The following is a 24652-nucleotide window of genomic DNA, read 5'->3' as shown; positions in this document are numbered from 1 at the left end:
AAGGACGCTTAGTGGACCCCTCTGTGCGAGATCGTGGGTTCGAGTCCCACCTCGTGCTTCAGGGTGCGAGATCGTGGGTTCGAGTCCCACCTCGTGCTTCTGGTTGCGAGATCGTGGGTTCGAGTCCCACCTCGTGCTTCTGGTTGCGAGATCGTGGGTTCGAGTCCCACCTCGTGCTTCAGGTTGCGAGATCGTGGGTTCGAGTCCCACCTCGTGCTTTGGTTTTTTTCTTTTTATCTGAGTCTCGTGTCTGCTCTCGTGTCTGCTCTCGTGTCTGCTATTATTCTAGAAATGGGACAATCTGCTGGGTGTGTAGGTGTGGAACTGCTGCATTTGTGTATTCTGAGATTGTGGGTTTATTCTGGCAGTGGCTGTGAGAGGACGACTGTCTATGGCCTCACGGTCCGCACCCCAAAAGAGATGTTCCAAGGGAGACCCTGGAAGGAGTGCCCAGGGTACAGAACAGTTAAAAAGACCTGGCTGTTGCCTGGCAGAGTGAGAGAGAGAGAGAGTGTTCTCTCTGCCAGAGCGGGAGTGGATGTGGAATCCCACCCCTATCAGGAAAAAGAGTCAATGTGAAATCCGACCCCGTCAAAAAGTGGCGTTTGGCTGGTTGTGTTTGTGTCACGTGACAAGACTGTGTGTGTGTGTGTGTGTTAACCCTTTGTCGACTGTAGACTTGGATTGACGTCAGGACAAAATTTGTCAGCAATAGTTTTAAAAAGGAAAAAAAAGGGAAAAAAAAACTCAGTGCTGGTGAGTCCCAGACTGCTCAAAAGAGCTCTGAAATGCAGAGCTGGGCTAAAGATTTCCGGCTTTGGCAGCGCGGGTAGGGCTTTGATAGCAGCAGTGGCGCTGAGGTTCTGGCTTCTGCAGGCACGGCAGAAGCAGAGGCTGTCTGTGCCCCGAGTTGTGAGATGCTGATAGTGAGTGCAGCGGCCTGCCGGCCCCCGCCTGCCAGTCCCGGAGTGGCCGTGAAGCCTGCCACAGCTGGGGAGGGGCCGACTACAGCGTCCCTCTTTTGGTCCCCCCGCCCCCAGAGTCTACCCGCACTCCCTTGTGCCGGCCTGGCTGCGTGCTCCCTCCCCAAAGACAGTGCAGAGAGCACCAGGCGTCTATCAGGTAGTTAAATAGTTAAATTGCTGCCTCTGCCTGCCTGCCAGCGTTTGTTTGCCACTCCCAGGAGTTTACGCCGCTTCCTGCGCGCGGCGGAGACTCAGCGCTGGGCTCTTCACATCAAAGGATCTGTTTTCAGCCTTTGCCTGCCTCCTGGGTGGGAGAAAGGCTCATTCTCCTGTCCCCTGTATCCTGTCTCTTGCTAACTGTTAACAGAAAAAATTGTGTTCATTTTGAAATATCAGTGGTCTGATGTGAGAACTGCACTCCCTTCTCTGCCCCATGTGTTTTCTCTTCTCAGGCACTGCCCTGAGTTGTTGGCAGTGAGTCTGTTCTGGGCTCCGGTGAGGGAGACATACAAGGTAAGGAGCACCTACGGGTCTAACTGCCAGGCTCTGATAAAGGTCTCGTCTCTGTGGGACTAAAAAGTGCCCCAACGATCTGGTTAAGAAAAGGATAGAGGTCTGCAAAAAAGAGCTGAGAGCAAAGCTTCAGCAGTCTCAGAAGAGAGACAAAAAGAGATATATATAGATAGAAAGAGAGACATTATATGAGATCTCCATTGCAGTTAAGAAATAGGAGTAAAGAGAGATAAATGACAAAGACTAGAACCTAGCAAAGTGACACTTGCTAATAATACTAGCACTTAGAGATGATCTGTAAGAAATAAGGAGCCAGAAAATTTTCTAAAAAAGATAAGAGAAATGAAATGCTGGTCACAAAAGTCAGGGAAGCTAGAAAACTTAGTACCCGGCAACAAAAGCAAGCTTTTGGCTGAAGATCAAAGTGTTTACTGTTATCTGTTAAAGAAAAAGAGCACTGAGTGAGAGACTGCCCTAACAAAAAGAAGAAGAGCCCCCCTCATGACCAAACCCTTCACCTGCTCGTGGCTAAAAGTAAGAAAATAGCAGAAGGGGTGCTAACACAGAAGCTGAGTCCTTAAAAGAGACCGGTGGTCTACCTGTTAAAAGCAGCTAAAAAGAGACTGTGTTTCATATTCCTCCACTGACCAGTGCAAAGCAAGTTTAAAAGGTCCCTGAACACTACAGGTCTTTGCAAACTGTGGATTCCAGGTTTTGCTGAATTAAAAAGATAAACAGCCCTTCGTATAAAAAATAAAAGAACAACCTTGGATGGCCTTAGATGCTATTGAGACTGCCCTAATGTTGTCCCTAACTTTGGGACTCCTAGATGTGACTGAGAACAAAAGTATTGCCAAAGAGGTTCTTACTCAGAGATTGGGACCCTGAAAAAGACCGGTGGCATACTTGTAAAAATTAGACCTGGTGACTGTAAGATGACCTGCTTGTCTGCACATAGTGGTTTCTGGTCAAGGACGCAGATAAACTGACTCTGAGACAAAACTTGGCACATGCCCTAAAAGTGTGGTTCAGCCCCCTGACTGATGGCTGACTAATGCTCTGACATTCTGGCGGAAGGAACTTCGGCTCAGAAGGCTGAACTCCTGGCACTAACCCAAGCCCTGCGGTTGGCTGAAGGCAGAGACATCAAAGACAAAGAAGAAATTCTGGCCCTCCTAGAAGCTCCTGAATGAACTGGGTGAGTTGGAACACCGGGTATCAGCCAAGAAAGCTCAGTTATGTCGTACCGAGGTGCCGAGACGACGAAAAGCGGTGGCTCACCGAGGCCAGAAAAAAGACTGTGATGCTGATCCCAACCCCCACCACCCCGCGCCAAGTACGTGAGTTTCTGAGGACGGCGGGCTTTTGCAGAAAGAAAAAGTCCCATTCACCTGGACTGAGGAACACCAAAAAGCCTTTGACAGCATAAAGGCAGCCCTGCTTGTTAAAGACGCTGACAAGCTTACTCTGGGTCAGCATGTGACTATACCCACTACCAGAGTTTACTGCTCCTTGGCGGATGACTCCACTCCTGAACATCAATGTGCTGATGTCCTGGCTAAAGAAACTGGAACAAGAAGAGATCTGACTGATCAGCCTTGGCCAGGTGTGCCTGCCTGGTACACAGATGGCAGCAGCTTTGTCACAGGAGCAGCAGTAGTTGATGGAAAGCAGCTCATATCCATGGGGCCATCTACCAACAGAGGGGGCTACTTACCTCGGCAAGTAAAGATCAGATCAGCCTTGGCCTGAGAGTTTGAGCTGGTACACGGACAGCAGTAGCCTCACGATTGAAGGTAAGCGGAAGGCGGGGACAGCAGTGCAGTGGTGGACAAAAAGTAAGTGATCTAGGCCAGCAGCCTCCCTAAAGGGACTTCAGCCCAGAAAGCTGAATTTGTGGTTTCGATACAAGCTTTATAAATGACATCTACAGAAAAAGACCTAAGATGCTGTAGAAATCAGATGGCAGATCTAACCGCCAAAAACAGGCATCCCAAAGAGCAATGATCCTGGCAGTCTGAAGACTATCAAGTTATAGACAAATTAAGACTGGTAAAAGAAACCCTGTATAAAATGGTAAAAACTGAAAGAAAGAAAACTAGTCCTCCCTTGAAAAGACAGACCTGACATCAACTAAGAAATAAACTTTACTGAGAAAAAAAACGTTCTCAAAATGGATAAATGAGACTGCTCACATAGTCATCAAGAAGATTATTGAAGAAAAATTTTTTCCAAGGTTCAGAGTGCCAAAAGCAATAGTGTCAGATAATAGCCCTGCTTTGTTGCCCAGGTAAGTCAGGGTGTGGCCAAGCATTTAGAGGTCAAATAAAAATTACATTGTGTGTATAGACCTCAGAGCTCAGGACAGGATAAAATAAATTAGTTTAAAACTCTATGACAGACCTTGACAAAATTAATCGTGGAGACTGGCACAGACTTGGTGTTCCTTCCCTATGCCCTATTCAAACGTATTCAGTTTTACTCTTTTTAAGATCTTTTATGAAACTCCTATGCCCATTACTGTTTTTAATAATGTGTTTAAACCTATGATGTTATAATAATGATCTGTATGCTAAGTTAAAAGGCTTGCAGGTGGTCTGGTCACAACTGGGAAAAATTGGACTGAGTACGCGGACGACATTGCTCCAGGGATCCCAACAGCTGAGACAGTGAACGAGCTGGGTACCCCAAGGACATCTCACCAGTTCCAGCCAGAGATCTGATCTACGTGCACCTACATCGTGCCCAGACCCTCAAGCCTCGCTAAAAGGGCCCCTGCCTAGTTCTGTTTACTAATGCTTCTTGTTCTGTTTTTGTTCCCATGTTAAAATAGAGTCTTTCATTTGGTGCATTATGCAGTATCTGAAATTCTAAGATTAGAATTATTTACTAAAAGAAGGGGGGAATGAAAGAGGAAAATTACTGACCACCAGAACACTCACCCCAGAGTACATTCTGAACTCTCACACCAGAGTCAGACCCCCTCTCAAATGAAAACTGTTCCGGGGACATTTCTGAGATAAGGGTCTCCTGGAACGAACCCAGTCCAACCCCTCCCAACTAAGGACTGTGCCAGGGACATTTTTGAGATAAGGGTGTGAGTAAAAACCTCAGTTCCAATGAATCAAGTACATGGCCAAAGTGTGGGACGCGGTTGCAAAAGCACTTTGGAAAAACCCTTGGCTGAATCACTTAGTGACGTAAAACCTGTATTTTCCCTGCCCTGCTCCCCCCCTTGCCTCCTACCTATAAAAGCTTGTGAAAAGTTTGGGCTAATCGCCGAATCTCCTCTGCACCTTGCAGGCTGCATGAGGTCCGACCCCAGATATCTGGTATATGTGCTTTCTGTTTGCTTTCTTGTCGTTGCTATATTAAATCTTGCTCTCTATACATCTTAAGTACCGGTCTCAGTGTCTTCTTGGGTGCGCGGCTGACCCGAGGCTTGAGTAAGTGCCTCCCTTTGGGAGTTCTGGATCCACTTCAGTTTTTTCACTTGATCAGCATGTTACAAATGTGACTGAGCCCTACCACTGATGTGTCCGCTGTCTGTATTCCTGTGCCCCATTGCACATCAAAACTGTAGGAAGAAAGCTGTTATGCAAAGACAAACTAAATTGAGTTCACCAAAATATCACGGTTTTTTTTTTTTTTTTTTTTTTGGGGGGGGGGGTTCGAGACAGGGTTTCTCTGTGTAGCCCTGGCTGTCCTGGAACTCACTCTGTAGACCAGGCTGGCCTCGAACTCAGAAATCCGCCTGCCTCTGCCTCCCGAGTGCTGGGATTAAAGGCGTGCACCACCAACGCCCGGCTCAAAATATCACGTTTTAAGGGCAGTACCTCTCTCACTGTAGACGGACACAACAGCTTCATCTGACTTTATAGCCAAGAGACAACGGGAACATTAAAGCAAATGTCAAAGACCCCTTTCCACAATCTCAAATGATCCTTGACTCAAAACACATAAGTGAATCTGAAAAAACAAGCAATGCCACAGAGAGACAGAGGTCACATCCAAAACAAAGGACATCAGATGACCCACAGTAGAAGAAGGTGGCAGCAGGCAGAGACGCAGAGCTGGCTCCCAACCTTAGTGGCTCAAAACTTCAGGCGTTTCATAGTGAAGGATGATGTCAGGATCACATAATGGTTTAAAGTGCTGGGATTCTGTGGGAAAAATGAGAACCATTGCACCAGCATCCACTGGTGGGGGTGTCAATCCTTCAAAGGAGCAGGGCTGAAACAACAGGATGTGCAGCGGAAATGAATGAGTAAGCAAGCTCACTGTAACCAACCGTGTGCATGTAGATATTCAGCATGGACCTAGGATGTGCATTTAAAGCTATTAAAAATAAAGGAGGGAAGCAGGGAGGGGAGGGGAGGGGAGAGGGGAGGGAGACAGGGAGGGAAGGAGGGGTGAGGGGAGGGAGGAAGGAAATTTAGCTGAAAGAAAGACTCGAAAAGCCAAATAAATAAATAAATAAATAAGAAAGGAAGGAAGGAAGAAAGGAAAGGAAGAGAAGAGAAGAGAAGAGAAGAGAAGAGAAGAGAAGAGAAGAGAAGAGAAGAGAAGAGAAGAGAAGAGGAAAAGAAAATCACCTTTTAGATGGGTGTGGTGGCTGACAGCTCCCAGTATTTTGGAGGCAGAAGGCTAAGGATCACTTGGAGTTTGAAGTCAGCCCCTTAAGATGTAAGGTAATTCAAGGCCAACCTTCATCTTATAACTCTGTCTATAAATCAATTAATCAATCAATAAATACAAATGTTTCAGAAGATAACATAGCAGTTGCCTTTCAGCTGTAGGGATTGATAAATAGTTCTTAGACATGACTTTAAAAGCATGGCCTATCAGAAAAAAGGAGGCAAACTAGAGCTGACCACAGTTCAAGCTTTTTCCTCTCTGGCTATGCTAGAAGAATGAGAAGACAAGCTTTTACCCACACACCACACATCTGCAGGGGTGCATACCTGCACAACTAGCACACAGAAAACAAAGAACTTTCAAAATTCAACACTTTAAAAAGCAAAACAGGGGGCTGGAGAGATGGCTCAGTGGTTAAGAGCACTGTCTGCCCTTCCAGAGGTCCTGAGTTCAAATCCCAGCAATCATTTAGTGGCTCATAAACAGCTATAATGTGATCTGTTGCCCTCTTCTGGCATGCAGATGTACATGCAGATTGAGCACTCATATATAAAATTTTAAAAATCTTTTTAAAAAGTCAAAACAGAAAATGGACAGAAGACATGAAAAGACACTTCACTGAAGATATGCAGGAGGCAAACAAGCCAACAGCAGGATATTCATCCTGACTGGCCATACGGAAACACAACTGAAACCGTTACCTCATGCCATGCTGTTGGGAAGGAAAGTACAACTGGGAACATCAGATTACCAGCTGTGAGCATGGCTCCTTAGGCCTCTCAGCCATCTCCACAGCCCAGTACAGCAGTTTCTTTAAAAACCAAACATACATTTACAATGTGACCAAATTACTTATCCTGGGAATATACCCTAGAGACACAAATATGTTCAAATAAAAACTAAAACAGCTCTGTTTATAGATGGTTATTTGTGATGGACATAAACTGAAAACAAGCAAACTGTCTCTCAGCAGGTGCACAATTAAACTAGACTATCCGTACCACCTGCAGCCTGGGTTACACCCAGGAAACATACTCCTACAATAGACAACATTCATATTATGTTATCTGTGGCACTGTGGCGTGTGCTCCAGGAACATAAACTTGGACACGTCTAACTTGGACATCTACTGCCCTCTCCCAAGCCCAGGACTGCCCACCATCTGCTTATTGCATAAACACATCAAGCACATGGCCCACACCAAGGCGCTGCACTTACTACTACTTTGTTTGCAATACTCTTTTCGCAAATTACTCCACAGTTCATAGCCCTTGGCTCCTCCCAGGATTTGCTTAGCCTTAACCTTCCGATTGTCACTCCCTCTACTGTAGGCACCATGTCCTTCCTGGTTTTTCCTAATAGCATAAATCAGGCCGGGTGAGGCAAGTGGTAGTGTGCATTTCCTACCTAGTAGCTAGGATGATCATTTGAGAGGACTAAAAGCTGAAGACTAGTCTAACAGGGTATGAGGCCTTCTCTCAAAGAACAAAACAAACAAACACCACTCAGAACTATTTCCAAGAATGGAGTCCCATGAGAAGAATTCTGAGTACTTGTGAGAAAACTCCAAGAAAATAAGAATCTCGTGACCTCAGTTTCTTCAAAACCACAGAACTGATCCTAGAATGCTTCCCTGCCACTTCCAGGAGTGAGTTTACTTCAGATAACTCTCTACATCTGGCTGCTGTTGTTTGTTTATATGCCTCTGTGGGAAAACACGCTCTTGGCACATGCACTTTGTCTCTGCACATTTTATTCATGTGACACTTAACCTTCAGAGCATAAACTGTCAAATGTTCTGAATATAGCTGGCTACTGCGTGAGATTCACCCGCCTCATTCATCACCTGTGCATCACCTGATTACAGAGTGCTGGGATTTGCTGCTACTTCCTGGATTTCCTAAATTCATCTGTGTCCCAGTGGCCTGCAGGGCATACAGCTTCAGCAGCCACCGTGCAAAGCTACACACCGAGCCAGCACTGAGCAAGAGTCTAGACACACACGGAACAGGTAAGCAGTTTAGTAACGGGATGGGGGCTCAGAGAGGCCAAAAGCCACAGAACTAATCAACGGGGCAGAAAGACACAAACCTGTTCCCTGTGCCTTCCATCAACACTAAACAGACCTACCTCTGTCCTAGAACCCAATGGCTTTCCCTGCATTATTTCGTGGACAGCACGGATGTCTCAGTGACTCTCCCCCATGCCCCTTCTCCCCGCTGCAGTCTGGGAGCATCGCTGCGTGTTAAGCTGTGCCCACCACGTGCCTGTCAGGACACCACACCTTCTCCTCGGCTTTCCTCTTCAAATGCTCCTACACCTTTTTCTTCCATTCCAGAGGTCTCGCTTTCGTGTTCATTATTGTTCGTGTGTAATCAGCTTTTGATTGCATGCTGATTATTTTTAAATTTCAGCTTTATAGTACTGAAGAGCCCAATGCCTGGTGCAATGCTTCTGATTACAAAAACAAAAAGAAAGAAAAAGAAAAGGCTGGGTTAAGTTATGCAAGTGCTTCTGAAAAGCCCTATCACAGGGCATTAAAACGCCCGGGTTTTGTTTAACCTTGAGTGAGCTACCTGAACAAAGAGAATGGGTTTTGTTTTGTTTTATTTTGGTTTTTTTTTTTTTTTTTGGGGGGGGGGTGACATGTAGAAAAAAAATAACAACAATAAGGTTTGCTGTTTTCTTACTTTCAGAGCTAAATGAAAATTACGTGACCTGACACATCTGTATAAAGGGCCGCATGTATTCCAGCCGCACTGTCTTTAAAACCTTTCTGCACCTCCTCTTTGGATTCAGTGTCAAAGCCCACTCCTGTGCCTGCCCATACTCCTTCCTCCATTACAGCTTCTCTTTCCTAAGCCGTGAGTTTAAGCCCTGAGTTTCCCCAGCCTAGCACTAGGGAGTAACTGAATGGGAAACTGTCTTGGTTCAAAAACAAAGCTTAAAGCATGTCAAATGTTGGCCTTGGTCGCTGAGCTAACTCTCTGCTGGTACTGGGGACACCACCCTCAAGACAAACCCAGACACTCAAGAAGCACACAGTGACCTGGAGAAGCACCTTGTCCCCTCATATGACCAGAACACCATCCATGCGTGCTTCTTCTCCATGCACACACAGTATTTCTGCGGGTCCCAGTGATCAAACCTAGCTTCACAATGGGGCTGGAGGGGCTCCTGGAACTCTCCATTCTTCAAAAAGCACAAGGATAAATTGTTCACTGTTATTAGTCTGATAACAATGTACCACATAGCATGTGGCTTAGAGAGAAGCGGGAAAAAGAAGAGAATGAAGAAGAGGAGGAGGAGGAAGAAATGTGAATGTGGAGGTCTTGCTTATAATCCTATCACAGGAGACTAAGGCAAGAGGACTGCCTCAAATTCCATGCCAACCTGGGTTACACAGCCAGATTCTCTCTGGGGGTAGGAGGGACACAGGGAGAGACATATTCAGTCACAGTTCAGGTGGGGGGGGGGGGGGTGGCCTAAAAGTCCAAAATCAAAAGACTGGGTCCTCAGACTGTATTCTATACCTCCCTCCTAGCTCTGGTCACTGCAGGCCATTTTGTTATTCCCCACCACTGCCTCATGGTCCTCTGCCCTCCTCACTATGTATGTGCAGCTGAGTCTGCACTTCCCAGTTTATAAAGCCATCAGTCATACTGACTGGATTAGGATCCATGCTAATTATCTGCCTTTGTTTGTTGAGACAGGATTTCCCTAAGTAGCTCTGGCTGTCCGGAAACTCACTCTAGACCAGGCTGACCTCAAACTAAGAGATCTACCTGCCTCTGCTTCCTGAATGCTGGGATTAAAGGTGTGCCCCTCTACACCTGGCTCTGATGACCTCATTTTAACTTGAGTGCCTGTGTGACATCTCTATTTTTTCCAAACTTTACACCCTGAGATACTGGAGTACGGACTTCACAGACACAGCTCAGTCCATAAAGGGCACAATTCAATATGCCACTGTGAGTGACATCCTGAGGGACACCAGCAATGGCAATAAGGAAGACAGTTAATGTCTCTGAGCCACACTGTATTCCTTTTCAAACTGGGCTCACACAATGACAATAAAAATGTCTTCCACCAGGGTAGCCTCGAGGACTCAAAGAGACACTTCCCTGCAAAGGACACAGGGTTGGAGGAATGGCCTTGACAAAGGTCTGTTGCCAGAGCTTGGCTTCGGCTCTCCAGGTATTATTAACAGCCGCTGTGTAGGTGAGTCCAAGTGCAGCTAGATGCCCGGGGCCAGGAAGCTGTCTCAGCTCCCAGCACACTCACTGTGAGTCTACAGCGAGTGAGCCTTAGGTTCTGAAGAAGCTGCAACTGTCTCTGTCCCCACAACCCTCTCCAAGGCACCACCTCCTGAGCTTAACAGTATACCTTTGTCACACTGAGCCAATATGCTAGGAGCAAACATGAATATAAATATTTTATAGACTATCATGAAGAAAAATATTTCTAGTAGACATTTTAATTACACATGGGAAGTCAAAAAATATAGCTCATACTACACACTGAACATTTCTAGAAAGGTGAATATTAACGTAGATTTTTATGTATATATATCAATATTCAGACTACCCAAAAGGAAAAATAACCACCCAAGTATTCCCTGAAAGATAGAGGATAAATAAAATTATATACATGAACACATATAATACATATTTATATACACATACACCCCCCATAAAGTATTATGCTGCCTTAAGAAGGGTATTGTGACACATACAACATGGGTGTATTCTGAAGATATGCTAAATGAAATAAGCCAGCAAAGAAAGAAGAGATATGAGTCTCACTTAGTGTACCCCATCATGGAAACTGAATGGAGCAAGCACTGTGTTGCCTTGCTGCGAGATGGGTGTGTGTGAAGTGTGTTTAATGACATAGAGTTTTGGTTGGGAAGATAGTAAGTTCAGTAGCCACTGGCAATAGGTATACAACAAAGGAAGTGAATGGGTGTGTGTAATGCCACACAATAGCTCAAAAGCTTAAGATAGTCAAGTGCATATCACATATAACGAAAGCAGCAAAACTAAAAAAATAAGCATTCATATTTTTAAATCTTCAGAAACTTGGAGAAACATAAGCAAGGTTTTAGAGCCATTAAAAAAATTTGCTAGTCCAGTTTGTTAATCAGAAGAGCAGTTCCAAGGTTTCCGACGAGGCTCACTGTACAGCACTGCTTCCCAAGTGCATGGCCCTAGATTCCTGTCCTACCGCAGCCCCTTTATTATTTCCCCCAAATGTAGCAAAATTTGAACACTCAAGCGCTGTCTTGTATTAAGAATTAATCTTATTTAAACAATAACCTAAACTTCAGAGTTCTAGGCAAGAGGTTCTCTGAACCAGAAATGGATTCCTCGTGAACAAAACACCTTCTTTCTTGAAGGACACAGGGTGTTGGGGATGTAGCTCAGTTGGGAGAGTGCTTGCATAGTATTCGAAGGCCCTGCCTTGGTTCTACCCCCAGCACCACATAAACAGAGCACAGACACACAACTATTCCCCAGCACTGAGGAGGTAGACACAGGAGGGTTAAAATTTCAAGGTTTTCCTCGGTTACGTGCTGAGTTTGAGGACAGCCTGGACACATGGGACACTATCTAAATTACAAGGAATGAAACATCGATGCATGTCAACATGAAGATAAGGGGACCTACCACTGCATAGCCCTACCTAGAGACCTTTAATACATCTTTATATAAAGGTTTCTCATCTTTTATATAAAGTTTAACTCAGTAAATTTTCCTCCATATTAAATTACATTTTATATAAAATATAGTCATAAAACCCATTTATAGCACTCATAAAAGCCTCCCCATAAACTGGCATCAAACAAAAACGAAAGGATCCAGGGCACTCGGGCCCTGCCCTGGTGGGACTGGTGGCAGCCTTGGGCCCAGTCACAAGCCTCCAGCCTCAGTTCCTTGCACTCTGTGATTCACACCACAGTCCCTGCAGCCTGAGTCTGGCTGTTCGTTGCTCAACACCAGTTTTGCATCATGGAGACTGACTGTCTTCAACTCCACCATCTCAATATCCTTGGCTTATCTAATTATATGAATAGCACCTTTAGTTTTTTCCTGTTCATTATTTTAAAAAGCCAGTAAAAAATTCATTTTGTTGTCCTTGTGTTGCTGGCTTTCAATTTTAATGATACTTCACTTTAAAGGCACTTTAAATTTCAACAAAGAAGCATCCATCATTAATAGTTTATTCCCTTAATCAAAAATAATAAGTCCCAACTTTCTTTGTATTACTTATTAAAGGCCTGCATATACCCTGAGGCTGGAATGAGAGCGTATATTAAATGTGGTTTATCTGCTTCCTTGCCAAGGAAGTTAACCCAAATAAGTCCTTCAATCCAAGGCTGTGATCAAGCATCCCAGCAACAGGAAGAAGACTGCAGCAGATGATGCTAATGGAAGTCAGGATGGGTTTCCTAGGAAACTGTGCTGAGAGCAAAGCAGGAAGAAACTAGATTCACATTTTCTTCCAGTTGAAATGCTGATCCCCAGGTTCAAGCGATGGTGAGGGTTCAGGAATCGTCTACATCACAAAACAAGACTCCACAGAGAGCCTCTGCCCCTTAATGTCACTTTCCCACCTGATGCTCCCAGTCCCCTACTTCCTGTTAATTTTCCACCCAACTCACAGAGTCTAAAGGACTAGAGAGGAAAGGCAGAACTGCAGTGAAGCCGCTCTGTCATGAAAGCAAAGCCTCCCGATTAGATATCCTGTTTGCTTACAATTACACTCAAACCAATAGCTAACACTTAGTGATCAAGATCCAGGGACAGGGCTCATGTGCAGCCCAGTACAACGCTAGGAAGTTATGGTAGCAACTTTGCCTAGTTTGCAGATGAGGAAGCAGAGGCCCTAGGAATTAAACTAACTCCACCAGCTCTAAGGCGCCAAGGCACATGCCCGCAGCCCAGCACTGGCAAGATGGCACAAGATCACTGGGAGCTGGAGGCCAGCCTGGGCTACAGTTGAGATCTAAAACCAAGATAAACAACAAAGACAAAAGGAAGGAAAAACAAATGAAGGCTGGAATGTGGCTAAGAGACTCGAGGCTTGCCTGTGGTGCACATGGCACTGGGTTCAATTCCCAGCACTGTAACAATTATAATAAGCTAACAGCCACCCATGTATCTCTTAACATACCACTTAGGGAGGAAAATCACCAGGACACAAAGTGCAAAAGACATCTGCATTTAGCACATTGTAAGGAAGGTCAGTCAGTCTTAGAGTAAATCTCCAAAACCACAAATATACTAAGCCTTGAAAGCAAGATCTGAGCCCTGGCAGAGTGAGGCCAGGTCTGGGTTATCCCTAAACCCCTGGCATGATTCCCTTACACGCAGCTTCCCGTGTGCTCTCAAACACGCCCAGTTTTAGAAGTAAGATGTATGAGCTTCTTACTAACGGTCTGAGCGGAATGAGTCCTACGCCTTAGCTTGGAGCTGAACAAGCAACTGCTGCTGTGGCTGCCCTCAAAGAGGCTCAGCCCCAACGGGAGCCCTTGACTGACCATCAGACCTCAGGGGAATCCTCTTCCCTGAGGGCAGGAAGCAGAGAACCAAGAAGCACCAGGGTCTCTGGGCGCACTGCTCAGGGAAAGCCAGGGGATGTCTCCCCGCCCTGTGTGAAGCTTCTGGTCTTACATGTGGAAAAACTCATTTGACCATGGCTGGATGACAAAGAAATATTCTGCGACTGACCAGTCAGGCTCAGCGAGCTCCAGCATTCCCCTTCAATACTATAAGCCATTTGCTTTCCTGAGACAAATCCAGGAAAGTCTCTCCTTTTTTATAGACAACCAAATAACCTGTAGGACCACCTATAACCTGCGCCCAACAGTGAGGGCAAAGAAGAAAAAAGCTACCCGAGGCTGCAGCACTCCCAAGGCCTGGGCTGCTGCTGGAACTTGGGTAAGTCAGGCATGCACCAGGGGAGGGACGCACAGTACTTCACTTGGGGGTAGGGGGATGTTTCTTGTTGTCTTTTTTTTTACATTTTTAAAAATGCATTGCAGCACTCGGGAGGCAGAGGCAGGCGGATTTCTGAGTTCGAGGCCAGCCTGGTCTACAGAGTGAGTTCCAGGACAGCCAGGGCTATACAGAGAAACCCTGTCTCGAAAAAAACAAAGAAAAGGAAAAAAAAATGCATTGTCTTATTCAGGGTTTCTATTCCTGCACAAACATCATGACCAAAAAGCAAGTTGGGGAGGAAAGGATTTATTCAGCTTACACTTCCATACTCCTGTTTATCACCAAGGAAGTCAGGACTGGAACTCAAGCAGGTCAGGAAGCAGGAGCTGATGCAGAAGCCATGGAGGGATGTTCCTTACTGGCTTGTCTCCCCTGGCTTGCTCAGCCTGCTCTCTTATAGAACCAAGACTACCAGCCCAGAGATGGTCCCAACCACAAGGGGCCTTCCCCCCTTGATCACTAATTGAGAAAATGCCTTGTAGTTGTATCTCATGGAGGCATTTCCCCAACTGAAGCTCCTTTCTCTGTGATAACTCCAGCCTGTGTCAAGTTGACACAAAACTAGGCAGTACATGTATTTTGTGCGTGTGGATGTGTGTGGGCAAGGGCATGTGGCCATGCTGTAGGAAGCCAACTGGTGGACACAGGTTCTCCCTTCACAGTGTGGATCTGGGAAGGCTTGGAGGCGAGTCCCCTTAGCAGCTGGGCTCTCCACATCCCGCACTGTGTTGTGCTTTTTAAGCTGGCGCAGTTCTCCTTCTTGACACTTCTTTTATATGCCTGTTCCGTTACTGACGCCCTAACACGCCCAACAAAAACCCAGGCACTGGGACAAAGTACAGCTCGGAAGGTAGGGAAATCGGAGAGGTTTTACACAGAACATAAAATGCTTGCCTCCTCTGTCCAGTGACAGCCACAGTCCTATGTCTCCCTTCTGTCACCTGGCTCAGGGCAGGAAGAGAGGCTAGCAATGGAAACCCATCAGGGAAACCAAGACTAGGGTCCTGTCTAGTCCCTATCTCTTCCTTCCCTCCCTCCCCTCCCCACGCCCCACTCCTTTTCTTCCTTCCTTCTGAAATGGGTCTCTCAGATCTCAGGCTTTCTGAATTCGCTTTGTAGCCAAGAGTGACCTTGAACTTTTCAGCCTCCTGCCCCCACACCCCTCAACTGTGTGCCTGGTTTCCTAGGGGCTGGGGACAAGTTCAGGAACTTCTGCATGTTAGGCAAGTACCTTGTCACCTGGGTTATAGCCCCAGCACTTTCTTTTAATTTTTTTTTAACTTTGTTTGTTTGTGGAGGCAGAAGACAACTTGCCAACGTTGGCTCTCCTTCTACCCTGTGAGTCTTGGAGGTCAAACTCAGGCCATAAGGCTTGGCATGGAGAAGCCACCTCCCCAACCACCGCGTTGTTCTCTTTCTTTAATAACACCAATCTTTCTTTCCTATCCCCGTGGCCCCAGTTAGTCCACTTTAATTAACAGCATCCAGCTTCCCAGAGACATCCTAGCCTCTGCCTACTGTCACACAATAATCACAGTGTTCTCAAGTGTCCCAGGCTGCATAATAACTTTTGCCCACCCCTCCATCTCCCATTCTATGGAGTTTGTAGATGGAGGGGACATGTCCATCAATTTATGACACAAAAATAACAAAACATTCAGCTTTCAGAGACACAGCAACATGAAAAAAAAATTAGATGAAAAAAAAAAAAGATTAAAACCATCACAAAGCGGTGCACACGGGACAAGGTTTCAACCCTAGCAATCTGGTTCCTGTCCTGGGCTACACGCTGATCTGGGTGTAATGACTCACAACAGCACCATACTGGTACAAAAGTCTCTCTCGGGTGATCTGTCCCCCTCCAGCCCTCCAACCCTCTCCACACTGACTAGAACATACTCTAAAGCAGAAAACGGCCTGTGCCACTTGTCTGTCTACAAAACGTCAATGGCTCCCACTGCACTCCACTCCACAATGACAAGGACGCACTGAATTTGGCCCCATTTCTCTGTCCTCATCTCTCACGGCCCCATCACCCCCAGCTCTACAAGGCAAGCCCTGCTGAAAGTCCTCAGTGCCTTCAAGCTGTACACTGAGGACTTCCAACAGCGCAGAAACTGACAGATGAAAGGTCTGTGATGGGTGGGACTGGAGAGGCAGACACCTGGCCCTCTCCCCACGCATGGATCCACACCTACACGAATCTATTCCTTGTCCTCGGCAGTATCTCCAATACCAACTCACGCGCTACATCAAGTCCCTGCAATTTACAGTAAAAATAAGTCTTGGAGGCAGATGACAGGCGTGTACCTTCACAGCTCGTGCCTAAACGCTATTCTTTCATAACCGTGTCTATAAGTAAACTCACCATAAATTCAACACACTGATCGATGCCTGAAACGCTACCCTAAAAAATCAACTCATGTTTCCTGAACTAAGCCAGCACTTCCTGCTAGGTAACCAATGGTACCCACTGTGGTTATGGCCTTTTATTCAGTGTTCTCCTACCTCAAACATTCAAGTCACCCATGTCCAGATGGCTTTGCTCCTAACACTACCTCGGTGTTATGCAAGCATGTCAGGCAAGATCAACAGGATCAGCTTTGCAATCCTAGCTCCCCACATCCTATCCCTAGGATACTGACCCATCCCCAAGGTCTTTGGGGTAAGCTTCCAGCTACCTCCTCAGCCTCAAATTCTGCACATACGAGCTGGGCAGAATCATCCCTGTCTCATATGGTTATCTGGTGAAACCAAGCCTAAGGAAGCATGAAATCAGTCCCTGATTCTGAAGTGACAGTACATGATAAATGTTATAAAACCTGGGAAAGAACCGTTATTACAGGTTAGTCAACCCTTTTCTTTAAAGGCGAGTCAATTTAGCTTCAAATTCATTGCAACAGAAATAATCACTGTAGACCTGTGATCTAATCATAATGCCAAACGTTTAATAAATCATACTGAATCATTACAGCCACCTGTGAGAACTCCTTTTCAGAGAAGAGTCAAGTCCAACCACCTGTCCCAGACACGATCACAGAATGTATGCCACATCCTCGAAGCAGCTCCGAGCACATAGATCGTGTGGAAAGGGTGCAGTGAAGCCTACTTTCTGTGTAATTAATACACACTAATAAAATCACTTTCTAAAAATAGTCATTTGTTCCGAGTTGCACAGCAGGAGCACTGGGGTTCTAGTATTTGAACTCAGCTGAATTAACTGCAGAACCTGTGCCTTCTGCCACTGTTTCCTAGATCCCAGAGCAAGAAAAGGGGGAGTTCGATCACAGTTGAGAGATGTGTGCAGCTCCAGCAGGCTGAGCCAACCCGATCTAAACAACCAAAGTCAGAGGTGCTGGTGCAGGACAGGCACTCACTGGGTTCAGTTGGGTGGCTCAGCCCAAACTGGAACTTCTGGTAATAGGGTTTAATGATTTAACAGCATAAGCTATTCACTGGCATGAGGCAGGTGACTTCCTGGCACTAGGATTTTCAGGCAGTAATTAGGTGACCTTTCTGTGCCTGGGATCCTTGACATGGAGCTTGGAGATGCCACAGGTCCCACCACCCTGCAGTGTGATACTGGGAGGTTAAAGTCCAGCAGGTGATAATTAGTCTCTCTGACAATCATCACCTGGCCCCTTCCTCTCTAGCCTACATCACCTCTCAGTTTATTACCTGTCTCTCCCTGGTCTGTGCAGTCCACTGAGTCGGCAGACCACAAACGCTTACGGAACACCTAGCTAGGGTGGCAGAGAAACAGCAATGCGTGAGGAAGTCCCCTCTCATGGAGCCCACATTCTTCTATGTGTGAGGGAAATGGGAGACACACAATAAACAAGATGAGGTAAAGTCCTGTGTTCTACACTGCAATAAAGCAGAAAAAAATACAGCCAGCAAGCACTGGATAGAAACAGCCAGTCAAATGATCAGGAAAGGGTCTTTCCAAAGAATTAACACTGAATCTGAGAGTTGATGAAGATGGAGAGCAGACAGGATTCAAGGGGAACCCTGCTTCCAAAGAAATAGCATGTGGTCGAAAGTAGGACAAGCTCAACAAGTGTCTCAGACCACAGCTCAGCGACAGAAGTGCAACCACCGGGCTATACAACACTTGTACAATTAGACCACAAACATTTTGAGGGTAAGGATATCTCTCATTCTCCCCCCCTTTCCCTCTCTCCTTCTCTCCCTCCCTTTCATTCTCCCCCTCCTTCTCTCCTCCATCCCTCCTTTCTCCCTCCCTTTCGTTCCCCTTCCTTCCTTCTCCCTCTCTCCCTTCCTTCCCCCCACCTCTCCACTCCATCATAATTATTAGGTACATTAACCTACTCATTATTCTCCTAAACACTGCATTTATGATAAAATAATTATCTTTGTAGAACTTTTTAGCAGTGGGCACACACACACACAGTAAGCATTCAGAAAGTATCTGACAAAAGAATGCTATTTTGTTTGGCTTTCTGTTGTGGAGCTGTGTGTGTGACCTGCCAAGTCCTGGGCTCTCTACAGCCCCATCCTTCCTTCCTCCTCTGCCTAACTGATCAGCATTATCACTTGCTCTCGACTGCCTCTCCCTTCTTCACAGCATAGCATTTAACAGGCATGCAATCCATTCTCCACTGGAATGCCAGCCCCATCACCCCACTTTCAGTGAATTAACTCCTGATATTAATTTCCAAATCAGCACAATGCTCATATTTATTTAACTGTTTATATGTCAGGCAAAACTTTTCCAACAACTGAAAGAAGGTGCCACCTGGAGGAGGATTCTGATTGAGTAGTACAGAGAGCTAAGGACAGGCAATCCGGGGTGCTGGGTCCTTTCTTTTCCACCTCCCAATAGACATACTTCAGCAACTTTCTAGGCTCCGTGCCTGCTGAACCTAGCCAGGGAACAAGGGTGAGACAGCTCTGGCTACCCTGGGCCCGTGCACTTAACCACTTTCCCATAAAAGCCGGGCTTTGTTTACAGGGAACAAAGCCAAGCTGGTACAGGGCTATCAGTCACAGGTCTTCCACAGGCAGAAGGTCAAAAGCTTAGCACCTGAATTATGGAAAATCCAGCATCCTCTTTAGCAGCAGGCATTGTAGCTTTTCTTCGTTTTTATTGTTGTTTTGTAGGGTTTTTTGTTTATTTGGTTTTGATTGGTTGGTTGATTTCTAGTTTTTAAAAAAAAAATGGGAAAGAAAAAAAAAAAAAGCCAAGCTATTTATTCCCCAGGGCAATAGTAGGTAGACACAGGTAAGCCATGGCTTAAGGCAATCTCCTGGCTTGATTTAGCTGGTGTCTACAGCCTTTAGCCCTTCACTTTTAAAATCCATGCAGAGCTGGGCAGGTGATACACTCCTTTGATCTCAGGACTCCAGGGGCAAAGGCAGGCAGATCAGAGTTGGGCCTGATCAGAGTTCAAAGCCAGCCTTGTCTACATATTGAGTTCCAGGACAGCCAGGGCTACACAGTGAGACCGTTTCAAACAAGTGAGCATAACATAAAACCATGCATCCATCTGTCTCCATTGCCAGAAGAAGCACATGGCTGAGCTGCTCCTCCTTTCTGAAGGAGCCAACTGCAGAGGCACTGGGGTAAGCAGTTTCCTTGGACAATACACAGCCCTCTGGGCTTCAAAGAGAACCACACAGTGGAAACCCCAAAGTTAGACCTGAAAGGCAGTGTCTCCTACATTATCCCTTAAGACACAAGCTTCCCTGAACTTCACCCAGGCATGAAACAGAAAAGCCCCAAAAGGCAGCTCTACACACAGAGTCATTAGTACCTGGACTGAGATTAGTGCTTGCCTCTGCACAGTGGACCAGGTATGACCCTTAGCATCACAAAAAGCCGGATGAGGTGGATCATACCTGTCATCTCAAGAGATAGAGGGTGGATGAACAAGAGTTTGAGGCCACCCTGGGCTATATGAGACCCTGTCTCAGACAGAGAGATCTCTATTTACAATAAGACTCAACAGAGAAAAATGGGTTCCTGGGCATTCATCACGGCCACTCATTGCGAGATCATGACACAAGGTTTCATGGCACCTACATACCTGAAGGACTAGCTGGAGTTATCTACAAGGAAGCATTGCTGGGCACGCCTGTATATGTCTATAATCCTGACACTCAGGAGGTTCAAGCAAGATTGCCTCAAGGCCAAAGGCAACTGAACCTATACAGCAAGACCCTATCTCAACAAACTAAGAGAAGGGAAGAGGGGGCTATAGTTAGATGTCTACTGAACTGCTAACTATGCCCTCAGAAGCTGTGAGGCCATCCTGAGTTCTGACTTCTCACAGTAATGTGGGACACAGAATTCAGAGTCCTGGGACTTAAACCCAGCCATTTCCTGTTATAATAGATGGACAATCTTGTGCAAGTCACACAACCACTAAGCTCTCAAGAACTCCACGTGAGACCCACATGATTTGGACCTTACCTACTTGTCAGACCTCAGGGCCTCTGCACTTGCTGTCTTACCACCCCCTTCCCATCCCGATTGTCCAGCTCCTTTGCAGTACATAGTTCAAATGTCAAAACTCAGGATCATATCAATAGAGTAGAGCTGAACCTAACAGGGGCATTCACGTTGTATAATTTTATTTAGATGACAAACAAAAAAGAATCCGCATGCAAAGAGAGGAAAACTGTTCCTTCCGTGGAGCCCAGGGAGTGGTAGAAGCACTAAGGGAATGTGAGCTGCGGCTAAATCACTCTCTCCTTGGACATCTGGAGACCTGGCTGCTTTCACGTGCAAGCTTACCCAACTGTTCACTGACAGTCAATATGCTCACCTTGACAGGATCTACGATCACCTGGGAGAGCAATCTCTGGGCACACGTGTGAGGGTATTGCTAGATTAACTGAGGTGGGAAGACACCCACCCCACCCCCACCCCCAAAATGCAGGTGGCACCTGTCCCTGGACTACGATCCCAAACGGCATAAAGGAGCATGGCATTCAGCCCCTCTGCTCCCTGACTGGGGATACAATGTGACCAGTTGCCACAAGCTCCCGAGGCCTTTCCTTCCCTGCCAGGATAGGGAGATACACTATGCTCAAACTGTGAGCCAGAATGATGCCCTCCCTCCTCAAGCTGCCTTCTTGGATTCGTTGCTACAGTAATGAGAAGAGTAACTAACGGACACACTTTTCAATGTGCACTATGTCTGGTTTTGGTTTTTTTAATTAAAAAATTAAATATAGATCAAGAATATACCTTTAATCCCAGTATTTGGGAGTCAGACACAAGCAGATCCCTGTGAGTTCGAAGCCAGTCTGCTCAACATAGGCCAGCCAAGACCCAGTCTCAAAATAGAAAACGATTAAACCTCAATAAAACCACCCTATGGAACAGGTTGGTTTTCTGGGCTTTCACATGCCTGCCTGGGAAGCTATTTATTCCACATTGTGTGGCCCTGTTTGCCTTCATTATGGCTTCATCAGTCCTTGAAATCATCTTTCTTATTGGAGCATCTATAATCTTCCCCTTTTTACGCATAACCCCAAGTCCCAGGGCCTGGAGCAGTCCTCCATGAGGACCAGCATAGAAATGGCCAAACTCAAAACAGTGAAGCCAGAGGCAGAAGTTTTAAAAAAAAAAAAACCTTCAATGACATTAAGCATCAAAAATATCAAATGTTAACATTAACCCAGGGAAGGGATATTATTCTGTGGACATTTTTGTGAAACAAGCTAGAGTTGCTTCTAAAAGCAGAAAGTGGGTCTTTTATCTTGGCCCATCCACCTGTTTTGGTTTGTTTTTTTCCCACCAGGCCTGGTACAAAGTAGGTCTAGGCCGACGGTGCCAATAGATTCCTAAAATACTTGAAGATTCCTAAGTTTGGTAGGAAAAATGAGCCAGGCTTAACTGTAGTGTCTGCTATGATCCAGGAAATGAATAGGGGCACAGCAAGAGAATGGCAAAGAGCTGGTACTAAGAAATAGCTCCTTAAAGTCACAGGCAGTACGTATGTACGTACCTTCTTCCACTATCAACTCCAAGATGTTCCTGTAAGAAATGTGTGAGTAGCACTAGTGACTTGCTTCCTTTCTACTGGCCTGCAGATCTACTGGCAAGGGAAAGGGGCATTCACCCGACTGGGCCCTGGTAGAGTGGGAACATGAAGTAACCTTTACCCATCAGCTCGACCTCAAACTCTCTGTAACCTTGAACAGGTCAGTGAACTGCTCAGTACTGGGCTTTCTACATAGGCCCACTTGACCATGAGCAGTGTTCAGGTCTTGAACACTGTATAATGTGTAGTTATTGCTCTTACAGAGGACCCAGATTCAGTCCTGGCTGATGGGGTAGTTCACAACCATCAGTATTTCAAGTTCCAGGAGATGCTGGACATGTCTTCTGAACTTCACAGGTCTAGGGTTAGATGATAAGACAAAAAAACTAATCATCTCGTGAGTGAGTGTGTATGTATATATGTGTGTGTGTGTGTGTGTGTGTGTGTGTGTGTGTGTGTTTGCACTCACGAAAGCCTGTTGTATTAAGAGATCAGAACAGGCCCTCCTGGAAGTCACTTGTGTCCTTCTAGAACTCTAGAAGTAAGGTAGACCTTACTTCCCTAAGACAGGGTCTCTCTCACTGAAGTGGAACCTCAGCTCTTCCCCTAGACTGGCTGGTCAGTGAGCTCCCCACAAGGAGCTGAGTCACAAGGTCACACAGGCTTGCCTGGCTTTTTACATGGACACTGGGAATCTGAATTCCAGGCTCTCCTGCTTGGGGAGCAAGTTACCACCTGAGCCATCTCCGAGTTCTACTGCCATCTAAGCCTGATGTTTCCAGACTAATGAGTCAGATACGAGTATGTAATCAATGAACATTGCCCAAATGTAGGTAACAGGTCTCACCCAGTCTGCTTGTCAGGATGACAAGGTTTCCACGACTTGGATGGGGAAGATGACAACATATGCCAGCCAGCTAAACATTCTGTTTTAGGTTTCTCTGAACAATCATTTCTCACTCTTCATTTTTGACTGCCCTAGGCTCCATGTTTCTCATCAATTCAAACCTACTGCAACAGCACCCCAGCTCTTGTTTTTTTAATATATAACACTTAAATAATGAACAGGACTCAGATCGCCTGGAGATCTCTCCTCACTCTATTATAGCAGGTATCTGTGATTTTAATTAGACAAACCGCCATCCCTCCCTCTCCTTTACCCACCATACCGTCAAGTGCCTGTTAAGGATATTACAGTAATAAGTATTAGCACCTCTTAAATTCCCATTAACAATAACAGAGAAATAGAATGTCAGGTAATGAAAAGAAAGAAGAAAAAAAACCCTCACAGATGTCATAATGAACCAAAGTTTAGAGGAACAACAACAAAAAAAAATCATTAGTAAGTTGTTTTCTTTTCGTTTTTCCTAGTGCCCTATGCATGCCTTGGTTAGAATGTAGTGATTTGCCTCTCATTGAACTGGAAAGTTTTTCTTGCGCGCGGGGGGGGGGGGGGGGGGGGGGCGGGGCGGGTAAACTAGAGAAAGTAGGAAGACTACTAGTTGGATGACTTCTTCCAAGTGTCATTGCCAACTCACAATTTCCCTTCCAAAGCCCTCACGCCACTGCGACGCTTGCAATGGAAAGGGGTAAATTCAACAAGAGAGCAACTTGGAGGAAGGAGCTGCTGAGTCTGACACTAGCTAAGTCTCTAGGAGGCATGGACCAAGTGGGCAGGCAGGAGTTTTCACACAGGCCTTTCATACAAGACTCCACTTCCACTTTCCTCCTGGACCCCTGCAGGTCCCCACAGACAAGCACACGGGGGTCACAAGCGACACCCCGCAGGGTTGACTAGGGCAGGTGAGCTGCCTCGGGAGCCTGGGGAGCGAGCACGTGGCTGCCGGGCGAGCTCAGACTTAGAGCCGCCCCCGGCAGAGCCAGTAAGCGGCTGGGAAACCTCTGCGTTCCTTTCCAACAGTGCGCCCAACTTTTGGGAACTCGCCCCCAGCGCGGGGTGCCAGTGCCCGGGCAAGGCTGATGGGAGCCGTTAGAACGATCCGGGTCGTGGGGTGTGCACTCTGACCCCCGCGATCCCCGACACCTCCCGCGGGAGCTCGGACGCCGCACAGCCAGCTGCGCCGCGGGGAGCGCGGGGTCGTCAGGGGTCGCGCGGGGCGAAGAGGCCGAGCATGGGGCACCACGGCGGGTGGCTCGCGTGGCCCCGGCCGCGCTCACCTGGGACCTGACCGCCAGGAGCCGCGGCCGCAGCGCTCGCTCTCGTAGAAGCTTCCCAGCCTGCGCCGCGATGGCCACCGGGGACGCCATCTTAACCAGGAACCTGAGGAGAGGCGGCGAGGGGGAGGGAGGGGGCGGAGGAGGAGGGAGCCCGCCGGGGCCCAGGCCTCGGGAGGGGGCGAGGCGGGGGAGAAGGGGCGGGGCGGGAGAAGAGGGGTGGAGCCGGGAAGGAGGGGCGGGGCGGGAAAAAGGGCGGGGAGGAAAGCGGGTGCAATAGAGAGCTGGGGTGAGGGAATTGGGAAAAAGAAAGGGAGGGGGTGGGGGGTGGGGGGTGGGGAGA

General features: G+C 46.8%; 1 protein-coding gene across 1 annotated transcript in view; it reads right to left on the bottom strand.

Annotated features, from left to right (window-relative positions):
• The window catches only part of Suclg2 (succinate-CoA ligase GDP-forming subunit beta), a 249031-nt gene extending 224579 nt beyond the window's left edge, over nt 1–24452 (bottom strand). Inside the window, exon 1 of the mRNA XM_021164922.3 lies at nt 24313–24452. Coding sequence (XP_021020581.2) covers nt 24313–24402 — 90 coding nt within the window. The 5' untranslated portion in view covers nt 24403–24452. The remainder of the gene's footprint in view (nt 1–24312) is intronic.
• Nucleotides 24453–24652: the final 200 nt, after the last annotated feature.

Source organism: Mus caroli, unplaced genomic scaffold, assembly GCF_978045245.1.
Source record: "Mus caroli unplaced genomic scaffold, Mus_caroli_1 scaffold_7, whole genome shotgun sequence".
Classification (NCBI taxonomy): Eukaryota; Metazoa; Chordata; class Mammalia; order Rodentia; family Muridae; genus Mus; species Mus caroli.
The sequence above is the reverse complement of the archived record's forward strand: the minus strand, read 5'-3'. Positions and strand labels throughout refer to the sequence as shown.